The sequence below is a fragment of the Eretmochelys imbricata genome, chromosome 13 (genome assembly GCF_965152235.1).
Source record: "Eretmochelys imbricata isolate rEreImb1 chromosome 13, rEreImb1.hap1, whole genome shotgun sequence".
Classification (NCBI taxonomy): Eukaryota; Metazoa; Chordata; order Testudines; family Cheloniidae; genus Eretmochelys; species Eretmochelys imbricata.
The window spans coordinates 37,255,863-37,281,936 of record NC_135584.1 but is presented as its reverse complement, the minus strand read 5'-3'; the positions used below and the strand labels follow the sequence as shown (position 1 = coordinate 37,281,936).

At 48.9% G+C, this 26,074-nt stretch overlaps 2 protein-coding genes across 2 annotated transcripts; one reads left to right on the top strand and one right to left on the bottom strand.

Moving 5' to 3' along the window:
- Positions 1 to 4,496: 4,496 nt before the first annotated feature.
- Positions 4,497 to 12,301, top strand: LOC144273594 (mast cell protease 1A-like). Its single transcript, XM_077832259.1, has 6 exons — positions 4,497 to 4,580; positions 6,013 to 6,157; positions 7,478 to 7,613; positions 8,212 to 8,466; positions 11,057 to 11,205; positions 12,261 to 12,301. The coding sequence occupies exons 1-5, from the start codon at positions 4,508 to 4,510 to the stop codon at positions 11,201 to 11,203; spliced, it is 756 nt and encodes a 251-aa protein (XP_077688385.1). The 5' UTR covers positions 4,497 to 4,507; the 3' UTR covers positions 11,204 to 11,205; positions 12,261 to 12,301.
- Positions 12,302 to 21,786: 9,485 nt separating this feature from the next.
- On the bottom strand, positions 21,787 to 25,825 carry LOC144273434 (granzyme B-like). Its single transcript, XM_077832008.1, has 5 exons — positions 25,755 to 25,825; positions 23,866 to 24,013; positions 22,973 to 23,108; positions 22,462 to 22,737; positions 21,787 to 22,109 (listed from the first exon to the last, which is right to left on the bottom strand). Exons 1-5 carry the CDS (start codon positions 25,816 to 25,818, stop codon positions 21,891 to 21,893), a joined length of 843 nt encoding a protein of 280 aa, XP_077688134.1. The 5' UTR covers positions 25,819 to 25,825; the 3' UTR covers positions 21,787 to 21,890.
- Between the last annotated feature and the right edge of the window lie 249 nt (positions 25,826 to 26,074).

Here is a 26,074-nt window from a genome sequence, read left to right as displayed (position 1 = left end):
CGGACTCATACCCTCATTCCATCCAGCTTTTGCCATTGTCTTTTGAACCGTCTCATGTTTCCCTTTTATAAAATCAATGAGTCTCTCTCCCTTGGGGGGCATCTCTGATGTTCCCCAGGGCCAGTCAGTGAGTCTCCCTCCTGTAGAGGGCACCACTGGTGCACCCTGGGGCACGCCAGCGAGTCCTCCTCCCCCCCCCACCCCGTGAGGGAATCGTTGATGAATTCGGGGTCAATTCATAAGACATTGTATCCCAGCTTGCTGAAACCCACTTCAAGCGGCGCTTCTGGGGAGCCTGACTGAGCACACCCTTGTCCACATGGTGCTGAGTACCTGGCAGCGCAGCCTTCGCCTCCAGCGACCCCCGCACCCCGACGATCCCTGCATCCTTCGCCTCCAGCGACCCCCGCACCCCGACGATCCCTGCAGGACACGCCCTGGTGCTCAGTGCCTGGCAGTGCTGCCTTCCCCTCCAGCGATCCCTGCACCCCAACAATCTTGGCCACAAACACAGTCCCATTCAGTCCTCTTGCCTGTGTGTCCTATATGTGGTTCCTATTAAAAAGGGGTGCAGAGGGGAGTCCCAAACCAAGGTGTGCGCTAGAGGTGGTAAGTAAAACGGTCCTCAGCTCTATCCCTCGTTGTGAGAAACTCTCTGAGGATTCCCGATCACACCCTGCTCGCTGCGCCAAAACTGTTCGGCAAAAGAATCTTTTCCCCAAGAATCAGGCAAGCACAGACAGTACTGAAGGGGGTTTGTTCACGGTACCGGGAAGACTGACAAGCAGCTTCCGAGATATGGTGCCATAGTGGCCAGTTTTATACATTCTCTTATCAATTCATTTGCATTTATCTGTACATACAGAGACAGACATTGTTACAAGTCAAGAGAGAACCCTGAACAAAGATAAAAATAAGAACAGTACGTACATATAGAGGTCATCCTAATTGCATCAAATGACTATGGCTACCTTGTGGGGGAAGGAGGCGGGGTGGCGGGGGGTAGGGATGGGTGCTTACAGATATCCGGTGGGCTGTGAAGGGAGAGTTTGTCCTCTTCTAAGAACTGAATTACTGGGCGGGCATTGACCATATAATCTTATCAGCTGTTTACGGTTGTCAGTGTCCTTGCTACTGAATGCTATTGAAGCATTCCTGCTTGTTCTGCAGTTTTTGTCTTAGATGTTAGCTAAATTTTCACTCTTTCCTTACAGATGGATGGATGGAAGTTTATGGGGATGGATGGATGTACAGATGAATGGGATGGATGGATGAACAGATGGATGCACGGCTGAATGGATGGATAGGAGGGGATCAGTGCATGTATGGATATGCATGGGCATGGAAGGATGTAAAGGTGGCTCGGATGGATGCATAGGCAGGGATGGATGGTGGATGGAGGGATGGTCTTTTCCACCATAAGAATTATGCTCGCAACATTGACGCACCCTTCTTATTAAGCCGAACATAACCTGAAATAATTACCCAGAATGAAATCAACAACAACAAACAAATTTTACTAAATAAGATCTGAACAACTCAAAATTCGGAAGCAAGCAAGCAAGAAAGAAAGAAATGTAGGACTGGATGGGACCTCGATACGTCATCTGGTACAGTCCCCTGCAATGAGGCAGGTCTAAGTATTATCTAGACTATCCCTGACAGGTGTTTGTGGAACCTGCTCTTAAAAATTTCCAAAGAAGGCAATTCCACAATCTCCCTGGGCAATTTGTTCTAGTGCTTAACCACCCTGATAGTCAGGAATTTTTTCCTAATGTCCGACGTAAAACTCCCTTGCTGAAATTTATGCCCATTGCTTCCTGTCCTGTCCTCAGCGGTTAAGGAGAACAATTTATCACCCTCCTATTCATAACAATCTTGTAGGCATTTGAAGACTATTATCATGTCCCCATCAGCCTTCTCATCTCCAGACTAAACAAACCCAATTTTCTCAATCTTTCCTCATAGATCATGTGTTCTAGTCCTTTAATCACTTTTGTTGCTCTCCTCTGGACTTTCCCCAGTTTCTCCGTATTGTTCCTGAAGTGGTGTGCCCTCAGATGGACACAATATTCCAGTTGAGGCCTAATCAGTGCTGAGTACAACCGAAGAATTACTTCTCATGTCTTGTTTACAACACTCCTGCTAATACATCCCAGAATGACATCCGCTTGTTTTGCAACAGAATTACATTGTTGACTCTTATTTAGTTTTTGAACCACTATGACCCCAGATACTTTTCTGCAGTTCTCCTTCCCAGGCAGTCATTTCCCATTTCATATGTGTGCAACTGATTGCTCCTTCCTAAATACAGAGATTTGCATTTGTCCTTATTGAATTGTGTCCTGTTTCCATCTCTCCAGTTTGTCAAGATCAGTTTGAATTCTAATCCTGTCCTCCAAAGTGCTCGCAACCCCTCCCAGTTTGGCATCATCCACATACTATATAAGGGTACTCTCTACACCATTATCTAATCATTTATTAAGTTATTGACTGGAACCTGATCCAGGCCAGATCCCTGCAGGACCTGTCTCATTATGCCCTTCCTGCTTGGCTGTGAACCACTGATAATGACTTCCTGGGAATGGTTTTCCAACCAGTTGAGCACCCACCTTATAGTAGGTTCATCTAGGCTACATTTCCCTAGTTTGTTTATGAGAAGATCATGCGAGACAGTATCAAAAGCTTTACTAAAGTCCAAATAAATCACATCTACTGCTTCCCCCCATCCACTAGGCTTGTTACCCTGTCAAAGGATTCTAGGTTGGTTAGACATGATTTGTTCTTGACAAATCCATGTTAACTCTTACTTATCACCTTCTTTTCTTTTAGGTGCTTACAATCTGAGTGTTGGATTATTTGCTCCATTCTCTTTCCAGGTACCAAAATATAGATGACTGGTCTATAATTCCCTGGGTTACCCTTATTCCCCTTTTTATAGACAGGCACTGTCTTTGCCCTTTTCCATTCCTTTGGGATCCCTCCTATTGTCCATGAGTTCTGAAAGATAATCACTAATGGCTCAGAGATATAGATAGATACATAGAGAGAGAGAGGGAGAGAGAGAGAGGGACAGACTCTGGCCTTGCACTGCTGCTGAGATCCCTATTGGCCTTTGGGGGCTGAGCATAATTTAAGACCTGGGCCCACAGTTTCTATCAGATGCAGAGGTTGCTGAAGGATTTTAATCCTGCCTTCGGCATTCTCAGGGTGCCCCACAAACAAACCGAAGAGAACCAAGTTCTTTCCTGAAGCAGCTCCTCTCCCATCCCAGCTGGGGCGGAATTCTCCAGCAAAATGTTATTTTGACCCAACAAGACCCATGACCTCCCCGTGCGAGGCAGCGGCACAAGGGGTAGTGCTCTCCTTGGCCGTGTAAACAGGGCTATGGTGAGCATGAGCAGGAAGCAGTGTTTCCCTGGGGATCCTGGGATCATGCACCAGTTCTGGGGACAGATTTCAGAGTAACAGCCGTGTTAGTCTGTATTCGCAAAAAGAAAAGAAGTACCTGTGGCACCTTAGAGACTAACCAATTTATTTGAGCATAAGCTGCATCCGATGAAGTGAGCTGTAGCTCACGAAAGCTTATGCTCAAATAAATTGGTTAGTCTCTAAGGTGCCACAGGTACTCCTTTTCTTTTTGCAATTCTGGGGAGTGCATTTTAAAAGGGATGGTGGCAAACTGAAGATGGGGCAGGACGGGGCCAGGACAATGATTGGAGGGCTGGAGAAACTGTCTGGCAGTGAGAGACTGAAAGAGCTCAGCTTGCTTTGTTTGGCTTCTCCATAAGTTCCTGGGGAGGTGCCTGCTCTCGGGGCACAAGGACCTTCACAGAGAGATGAAGCCAAGTATCGGGAATCTCTTCAATCCAGCAGGGAAAGGCAGCGCAAGATCCTATAAGGATAGCTGAAGCCCAACCAAATCAAACAGGAAAGGAAACCCCAATGTGGGACAGGGAGGGGGATTGACCAGGGAACCAGCTCCCTCAGGCAAGGGGGTTTCTCTGTCTTTTGCTGGCATCAGACCCAGCCCGGCTGCCTTGCTGGAAGAGGCATGCAGAGAGCACCAACGATGGGCCTCAGACCGGGGGAGCTGGGTGAGGTTCTCTAGCCTGGTCACTCAGGAGGGCAGACAGGAGGGTGGAATGGACCCTGCTGGCCTGAACATATGTGGATCTAAACATCCAGGGGCCAAACAGACGAGGGGGGAGTTTGCCATCTGCAGTTGGGAGGCGTCAGTGCTGGCCACGGCCCCAGCCGGGGGCAGGGAGGAAACAAGAGCAGGAAGGAAACCCGCCCAATGCAGAAGGGGATGTGGCTCAAAATTTCCTTTCAGGGAATCTCCACCCCTGACACATCACTGCTGGGGAATTACTTGGTAACCAGGTACGTGACCCTGCACTTCCCAGCTCTCCTCTACCCAGGGGCCCCTCCCCACCACCCACTCTATATAAACCCTGGGGCTGAGACAGACCCACCAGTCCCAGCCCCTGGATTTGAACCAAGGATGCTGCTTCTGCTCTTCACAGCCTTTCTCCCATTCGCCGCGGCCTTTCTCCTGCCCCCGAGGCCTCATATGGGTGAGTGAAGCTGAGAAACTGGTTGATGCCCCGGCCCTGGGGGGTTCACAGTCAGAGTGGGGCTGATCGAGTCGCTGAGTTTTTGGTTCAGGGTCCAAAAATTCGGACAAAAGTGGGGTTCCTCCCAAAATAATATTTTTCTTCCCGAATGAAAACCCTAAAAAGATATGATTTCAAAGCAAATATTTTTCATTTTTTTCCATTTTCTTCGGGGCATTTCCTTCGACCTGAAATAAATTTTTTTTTGTTTGTTTTTGGTTTCATTTTGGGGTCTGTTTCAGGTGTTTTTCACCCTTATTTTCTTTAATTAGCTGAGTTTTGAACCAAAATGCAATTGTGAAAGAAAACGTTGATCCAGAACCAATTTTTCCACTGAATGCATCCGATGAAGTGAGCTGTAGCTCACAAAAGCTTATGCTCAAATACGTTTGTTAGTCTCTAAGGTGCCACAAGTCCTCCTTTTCTTTTTGCGGATACAGACTAACACGGCTGCTACTCTGAAAACAGAACCAATTTTGTTTTCTTTTTTATTTGCTTTCAGGTGCTTCCTTCAATCCCCCCCAAAATTTGGGGGGGGGTGTTTTTTCATTTGATTTCAGCTCTCTTTAGAGGGGTTTTCCCCACTGTTTTAATCATTTATTTTTTAAAAAAATACTTCACTCCATTTCTAAACAAAACATTTCAAAACAAAAAAGTGAGATACCTAGAATGAAAATTGCCTACTTTTTCCAGAAAAAAAATCCTTTTTTTGAAGCCAAAATAATCCTCAGAATTTGGTTCTTCTGATGCCCCAAAGTTGCATTTTTTGGCAAATTAACCAATTGCTTAAAAACTTCTACCTGGCTCTAGTGGTGAGATCTGGGAAATCAGGGCCCAGGGGCAGCACAGCCCACACCAGGGGCAGGGGGATAGAATTAACTGTCAGGCTCAGATGGGTATCAGGAGATGGGACATGGGCAGGGCCGGCTCTAGGTTTTTTGCTGCCCCAAGCTCCAAGAGCAAAAAAAAAAAGCCAGAATGCCACCCCTGGAATTGTGCAGCTCCAAGCACGTGCTTGCTTTGCTGGTGCCTAGAGCCGGTCCTGGGCATGGGGCCCGGTGGTGAGGGGGAATGATGATGGCCAGGGGGTGGCCCCACAGACAGAAGATAGATGGGCGTGTATGGGATAAGGAATGGATGGATGGATGGATGGATGGATGGATGGATGGACAGGTCCATGTGGGAATAGGTAGATATATAGTGAGTACATGTATGGATAGGAACCAGACTGGCTGGGGTGAGGGGATGATCCAGGGGCAGGCTGGGCTGGGGGGCCCAAGGGGCTGCCCCAGGCCAGCTACGGGCTGGGCTGAGGGATTAGGGTCTGGGTTGCACTGGGCTCTTGGTCTCACTCTCCAGATTCCCTTTTGAACCCCACCCTGTCTCTCTCCAGACTGGGTCATCGGGGGTGAGGAAGCCCTGCTCAGCTCCAGACCCTACATGGCCTATGTGCAAATCGGGTCAACGGGAAACTGTGGAGGGTTCCTGATCCAGGAAGACGTGGTGGTGACGGCGGCTCATTGTAACTGCAACCTGGGGTAAGAAACAAGCCAACCCCCACCTCTGAGCCAGCTGATCTCTGCCCAGAGTCTGGATTGGGGCTGGTGCCCCTGGAGGGGAAAGGCCCAGGGGGAAAGGCTCCCAGAGCCAGCCAATCCCCCACCCTGGGGCTGGATCAGAGCTGGAAATACATTGGCCCAAAGACTAGAAGCGTTTACGGGATGTGAAAATTACAAATTTCCCTGTGGTGCCTGTTAGATTTTAAAGCCTAACCCCCACAAACTAGATACGATCTTTACCATGAACTCTCACCACTTTTTCTCATGTCCTGCTAATCTTGGAGGAGGCTGTCCAGAGGTGCTGAGCCATCAGGGAACCATTCTGGACTTCAACATCTTTTGTGATGCACTCAGCAACCTCTCATATCCCACATACTGACCTCTGTCTCTAGGGTCATTTCCACAGACAGATCTGGGCTTTCTGCTACTTTTGTCCATACCCAGTAGATGGCAACGGTGCATAAAAAATTATTTGATCCTTTTCTAATTTGTATGTTTCATTCCTTCCATCGATCTTATTTCTGTGCTGGCCCAGCCTAGGCATCTGGATTCCCCCTTTTTCTTTTACTATTTCAGAGTTACAACCAGGTTAGGGCCTTACACATTTCCAGGTGTGTTTTCCTTCTTCTGCCATGTAGTTCAAAGATTCATAGATTGCAACATCATTGTGATCATCTCGCATTACTTCCTGTATAACACAGACGACAGAACATCTCCCAAATAATTTTGATCTACAGCAAATCTTTAAAAAAAATCCAGTCTTGGTTAAATGTGGCCAGTGATGAAGAATCCACCATGACCTTTGGTAAATTGTTCCACTGGCTAGTTACAGTCCCTGTTACAAAATCAAACCATGAAACAATCATTGAAAAAGAAAAAAAACAGAATCCTTTGTAGTGCCTCTGAATTTGAAATCAAATGATCTTGAGTTTCTTAGTATAGGACAGGTTTTCCAATTGTTTGATCATTTTCATGGCTGTTCTATGACCTCTCCCCAATTTATCAATGTCTTTCTTGAACCATGGACACCAGAACTGGACAGTGGGTCATTCTGAATAGCAGAGTAGTGTGTTGGTCAGTCTTTTGAGGTCTCTTTGGCCAACCAGAGGGAAGAAGGAGGAAGTCCATCCTTATGTAGGTGCATAAGATGGTCTTTGTGTTACTCAGTTGCACAACTTTAGGTAGAAATCGGCACAGGCCAGCAGCAGGTCTGGTGTCCCTTCCAGAGGGCCCATGACGGACCCATCCTGCCATCCAGTGGGCACTAAATCCCCTATATTCTCCCCTTGGCTTTTCCAGCAACATCTTTGTCTACCTGGGAGTCCAAGACTTCATGCAGCCAGGACAGAACTGGCAACGGATCCAGGCCCGTCATTGGGTCCAGCACCCTGACTTCAACAATGAGAACTTTGACAATGACATCATGCTGCTGAAGGTACTGCCCCATCCATCACCCCGCCCCCAGTGACCTCACACTGCTGCAGGTACTGCCCCATCCATCACCCCACCCCCAGTGACCTCACACTGCTGCAGGTACCGCCCCCTCCCATCACCCCGCCCCCAGTGACCTCACACTGCTGCAGGTACCGCCCCCATCCCATCACCCCGCCCCCAGTGACCTCACACTGCTGCAGGCACCGCCCCCATCCCATCACCCCGCCCCCAGTGACCTCACACTGCTGCAGGTACCGACCCCATCCCATCACCCTGCCCCCAGCGACCTCACACAGCTGCAGGTACCGCCCCCATCCCATCACCCCGCCCCCAGTGACCTCACACTGCTGCAGGTACCGACCCCATCCCATCACCCCGCTCCCAGTGACCTCACACTGCTGCAGGTACCGCCCCCATCCCATCACCCCGCCCCCAGTGACCTCACACTGCTGCAGGCACCGCCCCATCCTAACGCCCCAATGACCTCACAATCTCTCTCTGGACTCACATCCATGCTCTGGCCGGGTGGTGCTGCCCCTTCCCAGCCCCAGTCCCGGCGCTGATCCGGGTCCATTCTCTCTCTCTCCTCCCCATGGCAGCTGTGGCACAGCGTGGAGCTGACCGAGTGGGTGATGCCCATCCCCCTGCCAGAGGCCGATCACCACGTCAGCCCAGGCTCCGAGTGCAGCGTGGCCGGGTGGGGTCAGACCGGAGTGAACACCACCACCGACAGGCTGCAGGAGGCGGAGCAGGAGGTCGTGTCGGACGGCCTGTGCAGAGAGCGGTACCGGCATTACAACCCCACCACCATGCTGTGTGCCGGCAGCCCCCGTGTCAATAAATCACCGTTCCATGTAAATATCCCCCTGTCCAGAGCCACTGGGGGTGCAGCAAGCTGCTCCAGGGAAAGGAGCTGGTGGAAACCAGTATGGCCATGCCCCTCCCATGCTCCAGTGCCCCAAGAGGGGAGCCCATGGTGCAACATGGGAAATGCAGCCCAGCCAGGGAGATCAGCACCTAGTATGTCTCCAGAGAGGAATTGCCACTGTCAGTGCCCTTGTGCAAGGTGCTGGTGGAAACAAGATGAAATTTAACATGGGCTCATGCATATAAGGACAAGTAACAAGAAAATTGCTGCTCTGAGCTGGGGGCTCATGAGCTTGAAGCAACAGAGGGGGACAGGGAGGGTGTGTCAGTTGCTTGCAGGATGACTATGGGCAGCCAGTGGGCCATGGCCAGGAGAAAGGCCCATGTGATCCTAGGATGGAGAAGTTCAGGTGTCTCCAGTAGAGAGGGAGGGTTTAATGCCAGCAGAGAAGGCTCTGGGCAGAGCTCAGCTGGAATCTGGTGCACAATTCTGGGCATCCCTGTCCCAGAAAGAGGGATTCCAGCTGGACCAGGTGCTGAGAAGAGCTGGTGGGATGATCAGGGGAATGGAGAGCCGGTCTGACGAAAGGGGAGAAAAATACCTGGGCTAGCTTAGCCTAAAACACAGGCTGAGAGGAGTCTGATTGCTCTATAAATACATCGGGATGGGGGGAACACAAAGGAGCAAGATGACCATTGAAGCTAAAGGACTAATCAGGGGTGGGAATCAATGGGGGCTGGAGATGAGGAGGTTTCTAACCATCAGAGGAACAACCTCCAACAGGAGCAGTTTGGGGGAACAGCCTAACCAGGATGCCCATGGAACTTGATAAGTTTATGGATGGATGATACAATGGAGCTGTCTGGGATAGCGAGGACTTGACTCCATGACCCAGTAGGGCCCATCCAGTCCTGTGTTCCCATAAGGGCATGAGGCACCTGAAAAACACCTCCCATGATGCACCATAACTAGAAATTGCTGGGCTTTGATTTTTTAGCAAAATGTTCCAGGAACAATGTTGATGAAAAAGGGGAACCCCCCCCCCATCATCACCACATATTCTGACCCTTTCTACTCTTCACCATCAATGGAGGATCTACTGGTGAACTCAACCCTGAGGCCACCCAACAGACAGGATCCTGAGTAAAATCCTGGCCCCATAGATGTGGATGGGAGCTTTACTTTTGACATCTATGGGGCCAGGAAGGCACTGGAGCTGAGGGAGAGTCAGTGTTCCCATCTCACGGGAATTGGCAACATTTCAATCTTTGTTTTCGAAGAAAAGTTGAGATGTCAACATTTTTGGCAGAATGTAAATTCCAAAAACAGGTTTGACTCAGAAATGTTGAAATGTTTCATTGCAACATTTTTAATCAAAATGAATCATGCTGAGATATGAACAGATTGAAACATTTCCTTCTGTGTGAACAAACTGGAGAGAGTCCAGAGGAGAGAAATAAGAACAAATAAATGATCAGAGGTTTAGAACAGCTGACCTAGGAGGAAAAGCTGAAAGAATTGAGCATATTTAGGCTAGAGAAGATGAGGCTGGAGAGGGGACATGATAACCATTTCCAAATATTTAAGGGCTGCTATCAAGAGGACAGTTAGCAAATGTTCTCCAAGTCCACTGAAGGTGGGATAAGAAGTAATGGGCTTAATATGCAGCAAGGGAGATTCATGTTGGATATTAGGAAAAACTTTCTAACTCTGAGGGTCCTTAAGCTCTGGAACAGGTTAACTAAGGAGGCTGAGGAATCCCTGTCATTGGAGGTTTTTAAGACCAGGTTGGACAAACACCTATCAGGAATGATCTAGGTTTATTTGATCCGGCCCCCATGCAGAGGGTTAGACTAGATGACCTCTCAAGGTTCCTTTCAGGCTGACATTTCTATGAATCTAGGATTTTGGTTGTTGAGTTCACTCAAAATGCTTCATTTCAAGCCAGTTCAACATTAAGCTGCAGTTCCTTATCAGCTCATTGCCTTCTGGGAGCTGTAATTCAGGCCTCTATTTTCCCTTAAGTAGCTCCTGTCTGGACTACATTTCCCACAATGCACTAAGCCAGGTGATTCCCATGATGCCCCAAAGAGCTCCATCAGAAGCAAATCTGAATTGCATTATGGGAGATGAAGTCCTCCACGGAGCCAAGCCCTTAGGAGAGAATGGAGACCTGAACTACAACACCCATAAGCCACAGCACAGATAGGAAAAAGCAGTTTAACATTTTGTTGAACTGATTACTAACTATGGAATATTCTGATTTGGGTGGAACTGGCTCAAAATGAATATTTAATTTCAATTTTCCTGATGCAAAAATGGAAAATTCTCAGGAATATCAAAAACATTTTATGGAAAATTTCAGTGTTGTGGAAACTGCCTTTTCCACAGGTACATCATCCTGCCCAGCTCTAGATTTCTCTCTCTGCCCACCCATTTCTAGGCTGGTTCTGTTTGGCGATGAGCCCTGGGCCTTCAACTGCAGAGATCACCTGTCCTACATGCAATCTGAGATCTCCAGAGGACAGACCGGGCTGGGTAATGTCAGTCACTGATGTTATTTTTCTTATTGGCAGGGTGATTCTGGTGGGCCCCTCGTGTGCGATGGTGTGGTCCAGGGCATCATCTCCAATGGAAATCCGGATGGGCGCCCCCCCAGCATATACACAAGAATCTCCAAATTCATCCCTTGGATCAGTGAAACTCTGCAGAAACTGAGTTAAAGGTGACGCTCCCCTTTAAAGGGTTAATTTAGCCATACTGGTCTCCGTGCCTGTGTGCAACTCCTGAGATGCTTTATATTAGAGGGATTTTTTTTTCACTGTTGAAGAAATGCTACAAATGGCTCAGTCCTGAAATTCTTTTGTGGCTACAAATGCTCCTTCGATGTTTGAAATTTTGTTCTATTTTTTTGTCACTCCAAACGGCTAGTCAATCTTTGGGGCTCTGCGGGTGCTCTGGTTCGGAGCAGAAATTCACAATAGTGCCTGGTATTTACTTGATGAAATCTGGTTTATTTACAAGGAATATCAAAGTCCTGTTTCCCTGAACACAATCAGCATCAAACAGCAACAGACAGCTCTTCTGTTCACTGTCCAAAGCCTGCCTCTCCAGAAAAGACTCTGTGCCCAAAAAATTACTTCTCTTAGCTGTTTCTCAGGGCCACATTTCTGTGCTTCAAGGTTATGTCTGCCTGGCTATTTACTCTCCGTCTGTCTCTCTTCTGTCCCCAGGTCTCTCTGTATTATATCTGTCTGATCCACATACCCCATTACCCAGAACATATTCAGTGACAACCTTTCTTCCTGATTCATTAGAATTCCCAAGTGTGCAGAGTGTTTTACATCAGCATAGGGGATTCTGGAGTAAGGGTACAATTTTCATTGTTGAATTCTATACGCCTTCTATAAATGCTGATCATTTTTATATCTATTGCAGTCTTCAAGGGTTTTCTACCATCAAAATTCCTAGCTGCAGTGTGTCATTGGTGTCTTAAAAACTTTCTTTCACCCAGCCAGAGAGCAGGAATGGGGCCTTTTGGTTTTGGTGGCCAACCTCTCACCACAAAGCGTGGTTAGCCGAATTAAATAGTACACAAAAATAGGACACCGAAATGGTTGTGTGAAAATATTTAAATTTTGAATGTTTTGTTTTGTGCATTTTGAGCCGGATCCAACTTTTATTTATTTTCAGTATTTTCTTTTCTTTTCTTTTTCCCTCTGCCACCCCACAGATATTTATTTATTTATTTATTTATTATTATTGTGATACTGAATGAAGGTTGGAAAAACCAAAGGAAGGGAACCTGGGAAGCATTGCTGACATACATTGGGACAAAAGAAGAATTGTGTATTTCCAACTATTTGGAAGATATTGAAAATGGACACTTGTTTGAATAACCAACGGCACTTCAGGGGAAAAAATCCATTTTAAAAAAATTAAAAAATAGTCTTGTTTGAACAATTCACTCTACCTTTTCCAGTACTGGCCTCTAGATTGGAGGTTGCATGTGTGAATGATCCAGGGTTGGGGAGGATAATTGGGCGGTGGGCAGGATGCAGGGAAGCTGGGTTGAGCCATAAACAAAATTAAAACTAAATAAGACCATTTATGCCTGGAACCTCAGAGGTGTTTGGATGCCTAACACCCATTGAAATCACTGGGAGCCTAAATGCCTTTATGGATCTGGGCCCCTAGCTCTTCTCATAAGCAGATGTCAAAGTGCTTTACAAGGGCGGTTGGGATCATTAGCCCCAGATGGGGAAACTGTGGCACAGAGAGGGGCCATGACTTCCAAGGTCACCCAGCAGCAGAGCTGGGAACAGAACCCATGCATCCTGAAGCAGAGGTCTGTGGTCTGACTACTAGACCACACTGTTTCGCTACAACTCTCAACAGCTCAGTCAGGCACGCCCAGGGCCTGCGGCCCTGCAGCCCCTCCATCACAGAGCTTGTTAATTTCACTTCCTGTCTTGTATCCTCTGGAATCAGTACAGACCTGATACAAACATCTCCAGCACTGAGTTCCCTCCTGCCCCTTGTCATGTGGGGCAGGCACTGGGTCCGCCAGGGCAGGGAATGTCTCTGGTTGCAGGGGATGGGGCTGTAGCAACTATAGGGCTGGAATTACTCCCAGATCCACCCTGACACCCAAATCCAATAGCTGTGGGGCAGATACAGACAGAATCGATCTGTGTATCTCCACACTCCCCTCCGTCTGGCTCTCTCTGTCTGGTTAGAGGTACTGCACTGGCCAGAGCTCCCCAGTACCGGGCGAAGCCATGTTGCTGATCCCTGTCTGGCTAAAGGCCAGATTTGTCTGAGCCAGAGGCACGAGACAGATTCCCAGAGCTGCCTTCAGATGTCCTGGGTCCCTCCACCCCGACCTGCTGCAATAACATGCCTTCAATAGACTCGTCCATTCCAAGTCCAGAAGGGATCACGGTGCTCCTCCCATCTGACCCCTGTGTAGCCCCGACCCTGGGATGTCCCTGAGTTAATCCTGGCTCAAACTAAAGCAGAGCTGTTAGAGAAACGTCTCAGCTTGAGTCACATGTCATCGGGGATGGAGAATCCAGCCCAACCCTTGGCAGCAGCATCTCCGAGCCTGATCCAGACCCAGCCCACAAAGAGATTTGAATGGCCAATTCCCAGGCAAACTCATTCCAATCCCTTGGGCTGGGTGCTCCGGCCCCTGTGGTACGGGAGGGCAGAGGAGATGATCTAATGCTTCCCTCTGACGTCATCTCTCCAGCTCTGGGAACAGCTCAGGATTGACATGATAGAAACCTTTTCACCCTCACAGTGTTTCCTTCTCTGTGTTCAGGGCAATTCCTGTTAAACAGAGTCTGTCTCCAGCCGTGTAACAAACACCTCGGGGTTCTCCCACTGCTTGGGAGGGGAGACCCCTAACCACTGACAGTTACACTGTGGGTTATTGCATGGCTACGCCCCACTGACCCCAGCTGGGATCTGGCCCCATTGACCCCAATGGAGCTATATCCCTTTGACACCAGCTGGGGTCTGGCCCCACTGAATCCAGCTCAGGATCTGGCCCACTGACTCCTAGGGCAGTGCACATCTGGGGTGCTGGACCCCGTGGTGGCCGTGCACATCTGCAGCCCAGCACTTGCTTTGGTTGCCATGCTTCCCTCTCCTGGGGGCTCTGCGTCCCTCTTTGAGGCCACCACCATCAGCAGGGCCAGCCCAGCCTGTGGGTCTCCCCACTGACACATTATTTCCCTTCCACCCCAGAGGATCTCTGCCGCACCCTGGCTTTTCAGATCCCCATCATTGTGCCAGCCCCCCAGGGTCCACCTCTGCCTAAGGGGGGCGTGGCATGTGGCATCACCACCTCTAAGACTGAGCTCCTGGGCTTCAGCCCCCCTGCTGCACCCCGTGAGCTCTTCCCGGTGAAGCCAACTGAGACAGACTCCTTCTCGGAGACGTTTACACTCTCCTGGGACGCGTGCACCTCAGCCGGAATTGGCAGTGACACCCGGTTGCCTTTTCCAAAGAGTGGGGATAGATGGATGGCTGGGGGGGTTGATAGACAGAGAGGGAAGGAAACGGAGAGCTGGATGGGGGTTAGATAGATAGATAGATTAGACAGAGATTGGCTAGAGAGACAGATAGGGATAGAATATATCGATGGATGGGGACAGGTGGCTGGAGTTAGGGATACATGGATGGAGGGGGATGGGAAGAGGTAGATCGATTATTTTGTCACCAGAACCGTTTCAAACCTGTGGAACTTGAACCTCTGGGTCATGACAGCTGACTGTTCAGGCTGCTTTTCTCCTTGGAGCTCCCCTTGCATCTCTGCTCCGGCCCGCGAGGACCCCTCCCGCTCGGCGGGGATTAATTCGCCCAGTGCACCAGGAGTGGGTCAGTAATTGCCCTGCCCTGAGTTCACAGCTTTGGGGGCCAACATCACCCCAGATTAGGCCAGAGAGCCCCCAGAGGGGGACTGGGCGAGGAGGGGGACACAGGGTCTGTTGCTTGGTGCTGAGCTGCTCGGTGCTGTTGTCGCTGTTTTCGCCCTTCCCAAGCTCTTCCTTACGCGGGCGACGGGTGACACTGATAGATATCAGTGCTGGGTGAGACAACATGCCCTGATCCCCCCTGACATTCTGTACCCCTGTGTTAAACCCATTACAGGATGGCGATGCATTCTGTACAAAGCATGCCTTGTGAGGTCTTGCTCACCACATTTCTCGGTCTTACTGGCTGAGTTGAAAAAAAAAGTGCCAAAAAATTTAAATTTCGGTACACAATATTTTAAAATTCTGCAAAGTTTTGTATATTTTATTTGTCAAAATAAGACAGTGTAGTCATGCCAGTTTCAATTATTTTGGTAATTTATTTGAAAATCTCTGTCAGCCAGGAGGTCTGTAAAAATACAGACCAAAAAAAAAAAAGATTCTGGTCTTTTTATTTTTTTTTAACAAGTGAATTCCTTACTAGACATATCAACATGGAACGTTCCTCACCCCCCACCCCCCCACACTCACACAGAAAATACATAGGGCAACAGAAGCGCTGCAGTTCGGCCGTTTGCGCACAAAAGGCCGCTGTGGCAACAGACCAGCCAGCTGCATTCCTGCTGCTGGGTTTCTGAAGCCACAGAGGCCCTGGTGGGCAGAAGGTGGATCTGAAGCACTTCTTCAGTGGAGATGTGTTTTCTGCTGGGAGGGGTGGGGGGAGTATGTGGGACACGTCCACAGATGTGAAGAATTCCCACAGGAATAAATTCCCAATTAACTGTGACATTTTTCTGGTTAAATTCCTATGGCCGATTTGGCTCATAATTATTTTCAGCTTTAGGAAACTGGCCCTTTAAAAGCACCACGCATTCCTGTCATTGGGCTGGACTTTGCTCTGATTGCACATTATAAATGTGATCAAGCCGTGATCATCCGTACCTAAGGTATCATTAATTTCTAGTTCTGCGATCAATTCCTCTGTATTTGGCATGACAAGGGCCAGGACAGAATTCCCCCACGGGCAACAATTTTTGAGTTAGGAAATCATCATCTATAATACTTATTAATTGTGAGGATGTTTTAGTGCTGGCAATACGTACTGTAGAAGAAAACTCAGTCTTCACTCTTATGTTGTCAGTAACAAGTCAGAGACAGTTTATTTTCAAGGAATTGCAAGGGGAGTCTGCACACGGGCAAGGAATATCCCTCCCTTAGGCAGGTCTCTGAAAGATAAACAGTTAGGGCAAGCATTTATACTTTTTGTTACATACAGTAATGGTCAACAGCTGTGTCTTGTTTGTAAATATTCCTTCCTGATATCTTATTTTTCTCAGCAATTCCTGTTACAATCAGCATTCCATTCTTATCTAAAGCAAGGTCAAAAAACAGCATCTCTTACAGTTTTCCCACTTGCCCAGCCCTGCCTTAAAGTCTGGCATTATTAGAGTTAGGGTTAGCCTGACTCTTGCTCTGTCTCTGAACCAAACTAAATGGTTGCACACAAATCCCTTTTTTTTTCCCTTTCACACTTCCACAGCTCTCTCCAGAAAATGCACTCTGATTAAAGTCTCCTATGATGAAGCAGTTTTTTTAACACATGTTATAGACAAGTGCAGGAGGAACCATTCATCCTCGCCCATCTTCTCTGTATCACACACCAACTAATATGCCCTCTTGTGCTTTATCAGCTAGGACATTGAGCCATAAGCATTCAGGATCATTTTCCTCCAAGGTATCAGTGACTTAGAAACAGGTGGTATCAGATTCGATATAGAGTGCCTCTCCCCCTCTCCTTTTGTCCACTTCATCCTTCCGGAATAGGTTATAGGCATTGATTTTGACTGTCCAGTCGTGGGAATCATCTCACCAGGTTCCAGTCATATGAACTAGACCAAACTGATGCTCATAGATGAGCAGTTCCAATTCCTCATGTTTGTTCTAAAGGGTCCTAGTATTGAGGTACAGGCAAGTCAAGAATTTTTTGTCGTTGCATCCTTGGGTTCCTTGATTAATTTTGTTCTCAAGTTTGTGCTGGGAGCTCATTTCTTTCCTCTTTTTACCCACCCCTTTGACTATTAGTTTAACCCCCTCTTAACTCCTTTAGCCAGATTGTGCCCAGGGAGATTGGTCCCCCTTCTCCGGAGGTGGGGGCCATTAAAACTCTGCAGCCCCATAGACCTGGGAGACCAGGTCAATGACTTGGAATACAACATAAAATCCTCATTGATAAAGTTTGCAGATGACACAAAAATTGGGGGAGTGGTAAATAATGAAGAGGACAGATCCCTGGTACAAAGACATCTTGATCCTGTAGTAAACTGGGCACGAGCAAATAGTGTGTTTAAATATGGCTAAACGGAAATGTATATGGTGACACTGCACCCCACATTCTTCATATATTATTATGATATGATTATGACATAGTTATGATGTATTTTATGCGAGATAAGTCATGTTATTATTCCAAGATAGGCTTGGAGAAGAGGAGACTAGGGGGGGATGTGATAGAGGTCTATAAAATCACGAGTGGTGTAGAGAAAGTGAATAAGGAAAAGTTATTTACTTGTTCCCATAATATAAGAAGTAGGGGCCACCAAATAAAATTAATGGGCAGCAGGTTTAAAACAAATAAAAAGGAAGTTTTTCTTCACACAGCGCACAGTCAATCTGTGGAACTCCTTGCCTGAGGAGGTTGTGAAGTCTAGGACTATAACAGGGTTTAAAAGAAAACTGGATAAATTCATGGAGATTAAGTCCATTAATGGCTATTAGCCAGGATTGGGAAGGAATGGTGTCCCTAGCCTCTGTTTGTCAGAGGGTGGAGATGGATGGCAGGAGAGAGATCACTTGATCATTATCTGTTAGGTTCACTCCCTCTGGGGCACCTGGCATTGGCCACTGTTGGTAGACAGGATACTGGGCTATGGTGGACCTTTGGTCAGACTCAGTATGACTGTTCTGATGTTCTTATGTTGTTATGTGACGTGTCAATGGAAAAGTTATGATTTGCTGAATACAATTATCCTATTTGTATGCATGTATCGTTTTTGTATCTGAAGTTATGAATATTGACTATGGATCTATATCTCACAAGTTTCAGAGTAGCAGCCGTGTTAGTCCGTATACATAAAAAGAAAAGGAGGACTTGTGGCACCTTAGAGACTAACAAATTTATTAGAGCATAAGCATTTGTGAGCTACAGCTCACTTCATTAGATGCATACAGTGGAAAATATAGTGGGGCGATTTTATATGCACAGAGAACATGAAACAATGGGTGTTACCATACAGACTGTAACAAGAGTGATCAGGAAAGATGTACATCTCACATGTAGTTACACCTGGGTAATGCCCACAAGGCAAAAGGCTCTCAGTCTAGATGGCTGGCTGGGAAGGGTCCCTTCAGGTTGATGAGGTATTAGAAAGAAACAATAGGCCTAAGATGAAACCTATCTCCCACCTGGGGAGCTTTCCAGAAGATGCAACAGAGAGTCTGCGAGCAATTCTCTGCTGTGACACTACAGGGACATGTGACCAGGTCACCTAGTGCTGGACTCCACGTTGGGATGTCAGGATTTTTCCACTGACTGGTGTGGGAACCAAACTTTGAGACAAAGGGTTCCCGCCATATGCAAAATAAGGCAGTATATAAGTATATAAGGCAGAGGATTGACATCATTGTGGTTCTTCACTGACTCCTCACCCAAAAAAACACCTGGAAACACCTGAGGAACAAAGACTGAACTGGAGGAAGTGCTGGACCCAGGCTAAAAGGATTTTTAGCCTGTGAATGGAACACCTGGAGATTCCAAGCTGTAAGCAAGGGCAGCTGGCCCCTTAAGAATCTGCAGCCTGTGTGGATCATCACTTAGGGTGAGAATTTGCTATTCATAGCCAATCTATGCAGTATATTAAGCTTAGTTTGCTTTTTTTTTTTTTGCTAGGTAATCTGCCTTTCTCTATTTGATATCCCTTATAATCACTTAAAGTCTATCTTTGTACTTAATAAACTTGTTTTTGCTTTGTCTAAAACGAGTGTGTGGCAGTCATAACTCAGGGGCAGAAAGCTGTTGTATATTCCTCTCCACACTGAGGGAGGGGGCGAATTTAATGAGCTTACACTGTACAGTTCCCTGTGCAGCGCAAGATGGTATAATTTTGGGTTTACACTCCAGGGTGGAGGGGAGCTGGGGTGGTCCCTGAGTAGCTGGGATGTTCCCTAGCTGGAGCCTTCCCATGCAGTAACTGGTCAAAGCAACTGCATGTAACTGCAGCTGTGCATGTCCCTACCTGTACATGTGCTGGTGAAATTGGAGGCTGGAGCCTGGAGAGAGCTTCGCAGGTTGGTCACTGCAGTGCAGTGTATGAGAGAGCCCAGGGTGGTGGGTCAGAGGGGCTCAGTGATACCCCAGTTCCAGGTGGCACCCCCAGGGAGAACCCATCACATATACATGTAGGAATAAAGTTTTGCACTCTGTACGCACAGGATGGGGGATTCTATCGTGGAAAGCAGGGATCTGGAAAAAAAATCTTTGGAATCTTGGTGAATACTCAGCTGAATGTGAGCTCCCCGTGGGACGCTGTGGCCAAAAGGGCTAATGTGATCCTGGGATGTACAAACAAAGGAATCTCGAGTAGGAGCTGAGAGGTTATTTTACCTCTCTATGTTGCACTGGTGCAACCCCTTGATCTGCCTCTTCCCATCCCGATCCATCCATCCCCATCCATCGATCAATCCTATCCCGATCTATCTCTCTAGGCAATCCCCATCCATCCATCTGTCCCCATCACCACCCCCCCCCACCTCCATCCACCCATTCCTGCACACATGTCCCTGTAGTGTCACACCAGCCATTGCTCGCAGACTCTCTATAGCATCTTCAGGAAGGATCCCCAGCTGGGAGAGAAATTTCTCCTTAGGCCTATTGTTTCGTCCTACTGGTGTTCACAGTGCAAGTAGGATCAGAGGAGAGTCACAAGAATGAGTCAAGGTTCAGAAAACTTGTTTTAGAGTGAGAGACTCAGGGAGCTCATTCTGAAGCTTAACAAAAAGAAGGTTACCTGGTTCCTTGATGACAGGCTCTAAATATCTAGAGGCAATAGTTAACAATGGGCTCTTCAGTTTAGCAGAGGAAGGTCTAACATGATCCAATGGCTGGAGGTTGACACTAGAAAAATTCAGACTGGAAATAATGTGTAAATGTTTAAGAGTGAGAGTAATTAACCATTGGAACAATTTGCCAAGAGTCCAGCACAGCTGATTTTTGAATTAAGATTGGATGCTTTTCTACAGGACCTGCTCTGGGAATTCTTGTGGGGCAGGCCTGTGACCTGTGTAAGTCAGGAGCTCAGACTAGATGATCACAATGGTCACTTCTGGCCTTGGAATCTAGGAAGCCATGAATTCTTCTCAACTGCCTCCCGCCCTGAGTGTGGGTGTGAGCTGGGAGGAGGGATGTGGGTCAGAGAGACCAGATCCCCCAATCTGTGATAGCACGGTTTCCTGCAGACCCCTTGATAAGGTGTGTGTGTGGGGGGGGAATAATGTGTCTGATTCTCCACCCGCCTGAGCCAGCCAGTCCCCCTGCCCAGGCCAGACAGGAGCCAGCATCTCCAAAGGGGAAAGGCCCCATGTCCCATTCCCTGCCAAACTGAGCCAGGCAGTCCCCACACCTCCTAGAGATGAAAGAGATGAAAACTGGTTCTGACATAGCATGGGGAGAGACACTATAGATAGATAGATATAGGATAGTTTGATGGAGGAATAGATGGAGGGGGATATATAGATGGATGGATGGGGATGGATGGATGGATGGAGGGCTGGGGGTGGGATGGGGATAGATGGAGGGGTGGGTGGGTGTGGGTGTGGGTGAGGGTGGGATGGGGATAGATGGATGGATGGGGATTGCCTAGAGAGATAGATCAGGATAGGATAGATCGATGGATGGGGATGGGAAGAGGCAGATCAATTTCTTGTCACTAGAACTATTTCAAACCTGTCCCACTTTTGTCCCAGAAGTTGAACCTCTGGAACCTGGACAGCTGATTGCTCAGGCTGCTTTCTTCCTTGTAGTTCCCTTTCTGTCCCAGCAGGCAGGGATTCCTCCAGCCCTGAGGGGGTTAATTCCCCACTGGCACCCACCAGATCCTCATTCTGCATGAAATCACTGAACCCAGGTGTCCTGGGTCCCAGCCTAGCGCATTAACCACAAGCCCACCTTCCCCTGTAGGGGTCAATTCCCTCCTGGCCTTGGCAGATGCAGCGGCTGCTCTGGATTTCACGGCTCAGGTTAATGTGGCAGTACACGAATTACTCTTTTTTGTAACTTCATTTTATTCACTGCTGGCTATGAAGCAGGGAGCGAAATGCAGCAGGCAGCGCGGCAGGGCAGAGGAAGTGGGAAGGGGAGGATCAGCACTAATGTTTGATCTGCGGTCAGTTCAGCGTCGCCGTTGCTGAGTTCCTTTCCCACTGGCATTGCTGGCGCCGGGAACAGGTGTGTTTGGAACAGCAGGTGGCCACCCAGGGGGAACAAACCCCTGGGAAAGGCCCATTGAGGAAAGGGCAGGCTGCAGTTCCAACAGGAGTTAATAGGTCAAGGTAACGACGAGGATCTCCCATAAACCGTCACTTGACCAGCTGACACGGATGAGAGCTACCAACCACTGGGTCCTCCCCAGGGTTCAGCTCAAGTCTGTTACCTGGGAGGAAATAACCCACCTGTTTCCCCAGCAAAGAGGTAGTCTAAGGGTTGGGATTTCCAAGGAAGCTGATGGGAGCTGGCCTCAAACCTGGCTCCTAACTCCCCTAAGCTCCCTACCTTGACACTCATGACGCGGGGGGGGGGGGGGGGCTGCCTGATGGTAACAAAGGCTGGGGGAGGGGGCTCAGCCTAGGGGGGCTCTGCCCCTCTGCAAAGCAGGCCCTACATCTGGGCCTCTCCAAAGGACAGAAGTGGTGCAGCTCTGGCCTGTGCAGCGATTCCCGGCTCGGCTCGGGGCTCCAGCATCCTCATCGTCTCCTTTATCCAGGAGATGAAGGTGGAGACTCTTGTGTACACTCCAGGGGAGGCGCTGTTTTGGGATCCCCATGAAACAATGCCCTGGGCTCTTTTCCCACACACCAGGGGGCCCCCAGAGTCACCCTGCAAAAAAAACAAGCCATAGATGGAGAACAGCTCAGTGAGTCATTTCCTACTGATGTGCAGCTCAGTGACACCCCCTGGTTCAGCTGGTCCCAGTGTCACCCCACAATGTCCTCCCAGCTCTCCTGGCACCCCACGACCCAGCTGGTCTAAACACCACATCCACTCCCCTGTCCAGCAGGTCTCTGCCTTCCCCTGAGACAAGACCAGTTCTTTGCCCATTAATTTGTACAGCACCAAGCACAGTGGAGCCTGATCTCCTATTGGCCTCTCATAGGCCTGACTGCAACATCAAAAGCCTCATTCATAATAACGATTTATCAAGGGAGCTTGAAGCCAGAAGGAGATTTACCCTAAAAGAGGCTTTGCCCTTCTTCGGATCTCCCACACACATCATGGTGGAAGCGTCATAGTCATAGTAGGTCACATCGGGATTTTTCAGACACACGTCATCCTCCAGCACCTTCAAATTTGCCTCCTGGAGTGTGGTGGCTGGGGCTGATTCACTCTGTTTGCTGGTGCAGCCCCAGCCGGCGACACTGCATTTGGTCCCTGGCTTCTCTCTCTTGTTGGTGCGTGGCAGGGGGATGGTTTTCACCCATTTATTCAGCTTCACTGTCTCTGCCAGCTGAGCGACAAGAATGATGAACATCAATGTGAGGGTCACACTCATGGACACCCAGACACACCCTGTTCCCAGCAAAACCCGTTGACCATGTGGTCAAAGGGGACAGGGTGATGGGCTGGGGGCAGTGTCTGCAGCAGTGTGATGTCACTAGGCAGGGGTGATGGGATGGGGGCGGTACCTGCAGCAGTGTGAGGTCACTAGGTGCAAGGTGATGGAATGATGATGGGGGCAGTACCTGCAACAGCATGATGTCATTGTTAGTGGTCTCACTGTCGTATTGTGGGTGGATGATCTGGTGACACACAGGGATCTCTTGTTGGCTCCGTTCCTGTTTACTAATATTATGCGCTCCCAGCTTGACAGTGATCTTGCTGAAAAAGCCAAGCACAACCCATGGGACATCCGTTGCAGGAGTGTACATGAGGTGGGGGGTGGGCACATGTGGATCTGATTCATGAATAATGATATGGATGGGGCAGGGCACCCTGGGGCTCTCAGGCTGTGATCATGGACTCGGCTTCTGGTCTGCAAAAATGTATACACCATTGTACACCTTGCCAATGCAGATCCCACCCCAGGGCTGGGGACTGGCTAGCTCGGAGAGGTGTGAGGGGCCGGGGGGGCTGGGGGTGGGAAATGGCACAAGTGGCCTTTCCCCTCAAGGGCAGCAGCACAAAGTGTCTCCCCCAGCCCCTTGTGCTGTCCCCCTGAGCTGCTTCATTCCCCATTGTTCTCCAGGGCTCATCTCCCCTGCACCCCGAAGAACAGTCCCTGACTAGATCCAGACAGAGGCCTAAGCCCTGCTCCCCCGAGCGCAGAGCCCTGCAGAGCTGTCCTGGGGCTATGAGCCCCTCCCTGCCCCGATCTGGGCAATGGGCCAGACCCCAGCTGGTGTCACTGGCAGTAGCCCCATTGACTTACCCAGCGCTGGATCTCGACCATGGTTTGCAGAGGCCCCTAGAGACACGCTGCCTCCCCCTGAGCAGATCAGACCCCTCGGCTTTGCTCTCCTAGACTGTCCTACTAACTGCTCCTTCCCTGCAACGTAGGACAGCGCCAGAGCTCCCAGCTCCTCCATCACCCGCTAACCCCGACCTGCCCCGACATCCCCAGCACAGAGGCGCTTACTCTCCATTGCAGTGAGCGGCCGTCAGCACGAAGTTCTCCGCCACCAGGAACCCTCCGCAGTTGATAAGCTTGTTTCTGCGTTGTATATCCAGATAGGCCATGTAGGGTCTGGAGTGGGGCTTGGCATTTTTTCCTCCAATGATCTCACCTGCAGGGGGAGACCAGGTTCATCTAAAGAACCCCATCATCTCCCTGGGCTGGTCTGGGACCGAGCTCCCCATCCCGAAGGGGAGCCCCACAGCCTCAACCCAACCCCTGTGATGCTCTCCCTGTGGGATCCCTGGGCCTGGAACCCTGCCCCCTGCTCAGCTTTCCCCCACACTGGACACCCCCTGGGGTTGACAGGAGAATCTAAATCTCTGATGTCGCTGGATGGACAATGGGTGACAAACGGACCAGGAGTGCGGCAGTAATTGCCCTGCCTTGAGTTCACAGCTTTGGGGGCCAACATCACCCCAGATTAGGCCAGAGAGCCCCCAGAAGGGGACTGGGCGAGGAATGGGACATAGGGTCTGTTGCTCGGTGCTGAACTGCTTGGTGCTGTTGTCGCTGTTTTTGCCCTTCCCAAGCTCTTCCTTATGCAGGCGATGGGTGACACTGATCGATATCAGTGCTGGGTGAGACAACATGCCCTGATCCCCTGACATTCTGTACCCCTGTGTTAAACCCATTACAGGATGTCGATACATTTCTGTACAAAGCATGCCTTGTGAGGTCTGGCTCATCACATGTTTCTGCAATCTTACTGACTGAGTCACTTTCAGTCAGTTTCTGTCCCCTATGCTGCTTCCTTTGTACTTCTGGTGTTGTGAGTGCAGTGGTTAGAGAGAAAGGGAGAGGTCACTGGGGGGGAGGGGTCTGCTCTCCTTCTTATAGGTCTTTCTCTTTTTCAAAAATCATCTCCCGCTGGGATTGAGAAGACAGAAAGTCTGAGCAGACAGTAACACTGAGCTGTTTCTGTGTCAAGATGTAAATTTTTCACCCACATCTTTCCTGCCCAAGACTGGCCGCTTAACCAGGTGATGATCCATTTGATTACATTGACACCTGGCTGAGGCATCAGCTAGCTGTTTGTCTCCAGGGAAGTGGTTTGTGGCTGCTCCCCAGACTTGAAACATGTCTGAGTAACACCATGCAATAAAATCTTATAATGTCAAGGTTCCTTCCCCACTCTGAACTCTAGGGTACAGATGTGGGGACCTGCATGAAAGACCCCCTAAGCTTATTCTTACTAGCTTAGGTTAAAAACTTCCCCAAGGTACAAACTTTGCCTTGTCCTTGAACAGTATGCTTCCACCACAAAGCCTTTTAAACAAAGAACAGGGAAAGAGACCACTTGGAGACGTCTTCCCCCAAAATATCCCCCCAAGCCCTACACCCTCTTTCCTGGGGAAGGCTTGATAATAATCCTTACCAATTGGTACAGGTGAACACAGACCCAAACCCTTGGATCTTAAGAACAATGAAAAATCAATCAGGTTCTTAAAAGAAGAATTTTAATTAAAGAAAAAGTAAAAGAATCACCTCTGTAAAATCAGGATGGTAAATACTTTACAGGGTAATCAGATTCAAAACATAGAGAATCCCTCTAGGCAAAACCTTAAGTTACAAAAAGACACAAAAACATGATATTACCCTTCCCTTAATATTTAAAACAACTTTACATGCCACAAATATTTTACCAGAACAATAATGATCAGTAAATTATGAGTTTTCAGATGATAATTCACAAGGCACTCTTTGCATAAAATGTATCATAGTCCTGTAAAAGTAGTGACCATATGGGTACAGATTGTCACAGACCCCCTAGATACCACCACTGACCCCAATCCCTGAGACCCCCCCATTCACCCGAATGACCCAGGGGCCCTAATCCCAGCTGTACTTACCAGCCCAGGCCCTGGGGGGCAGGAGAAAGGCCATGGGGAGCAGGAGCAAGATCTGGGCCTGCATGTTTGGAGTCAGTGCAGGGATGGTGAATCTGCCTCAGGCCTGCAGGCTTTATAGACTCAGCTTGGGGGTATCGGGGGGGCAGGAAACCTCAGTGTCACCCACACACTCATCTAAATGCAGAGCTCAGGCATCTCAATTTCCAACCACAGCCAACTACACAGGCTGGGAGGAAGGACATGCCGTGCGTGAGCCGGTGATCCTGTACAGCTGGCTGGATCCTGCATGGCTGGGTCCCTGCTCAGCTGGATGGATGATG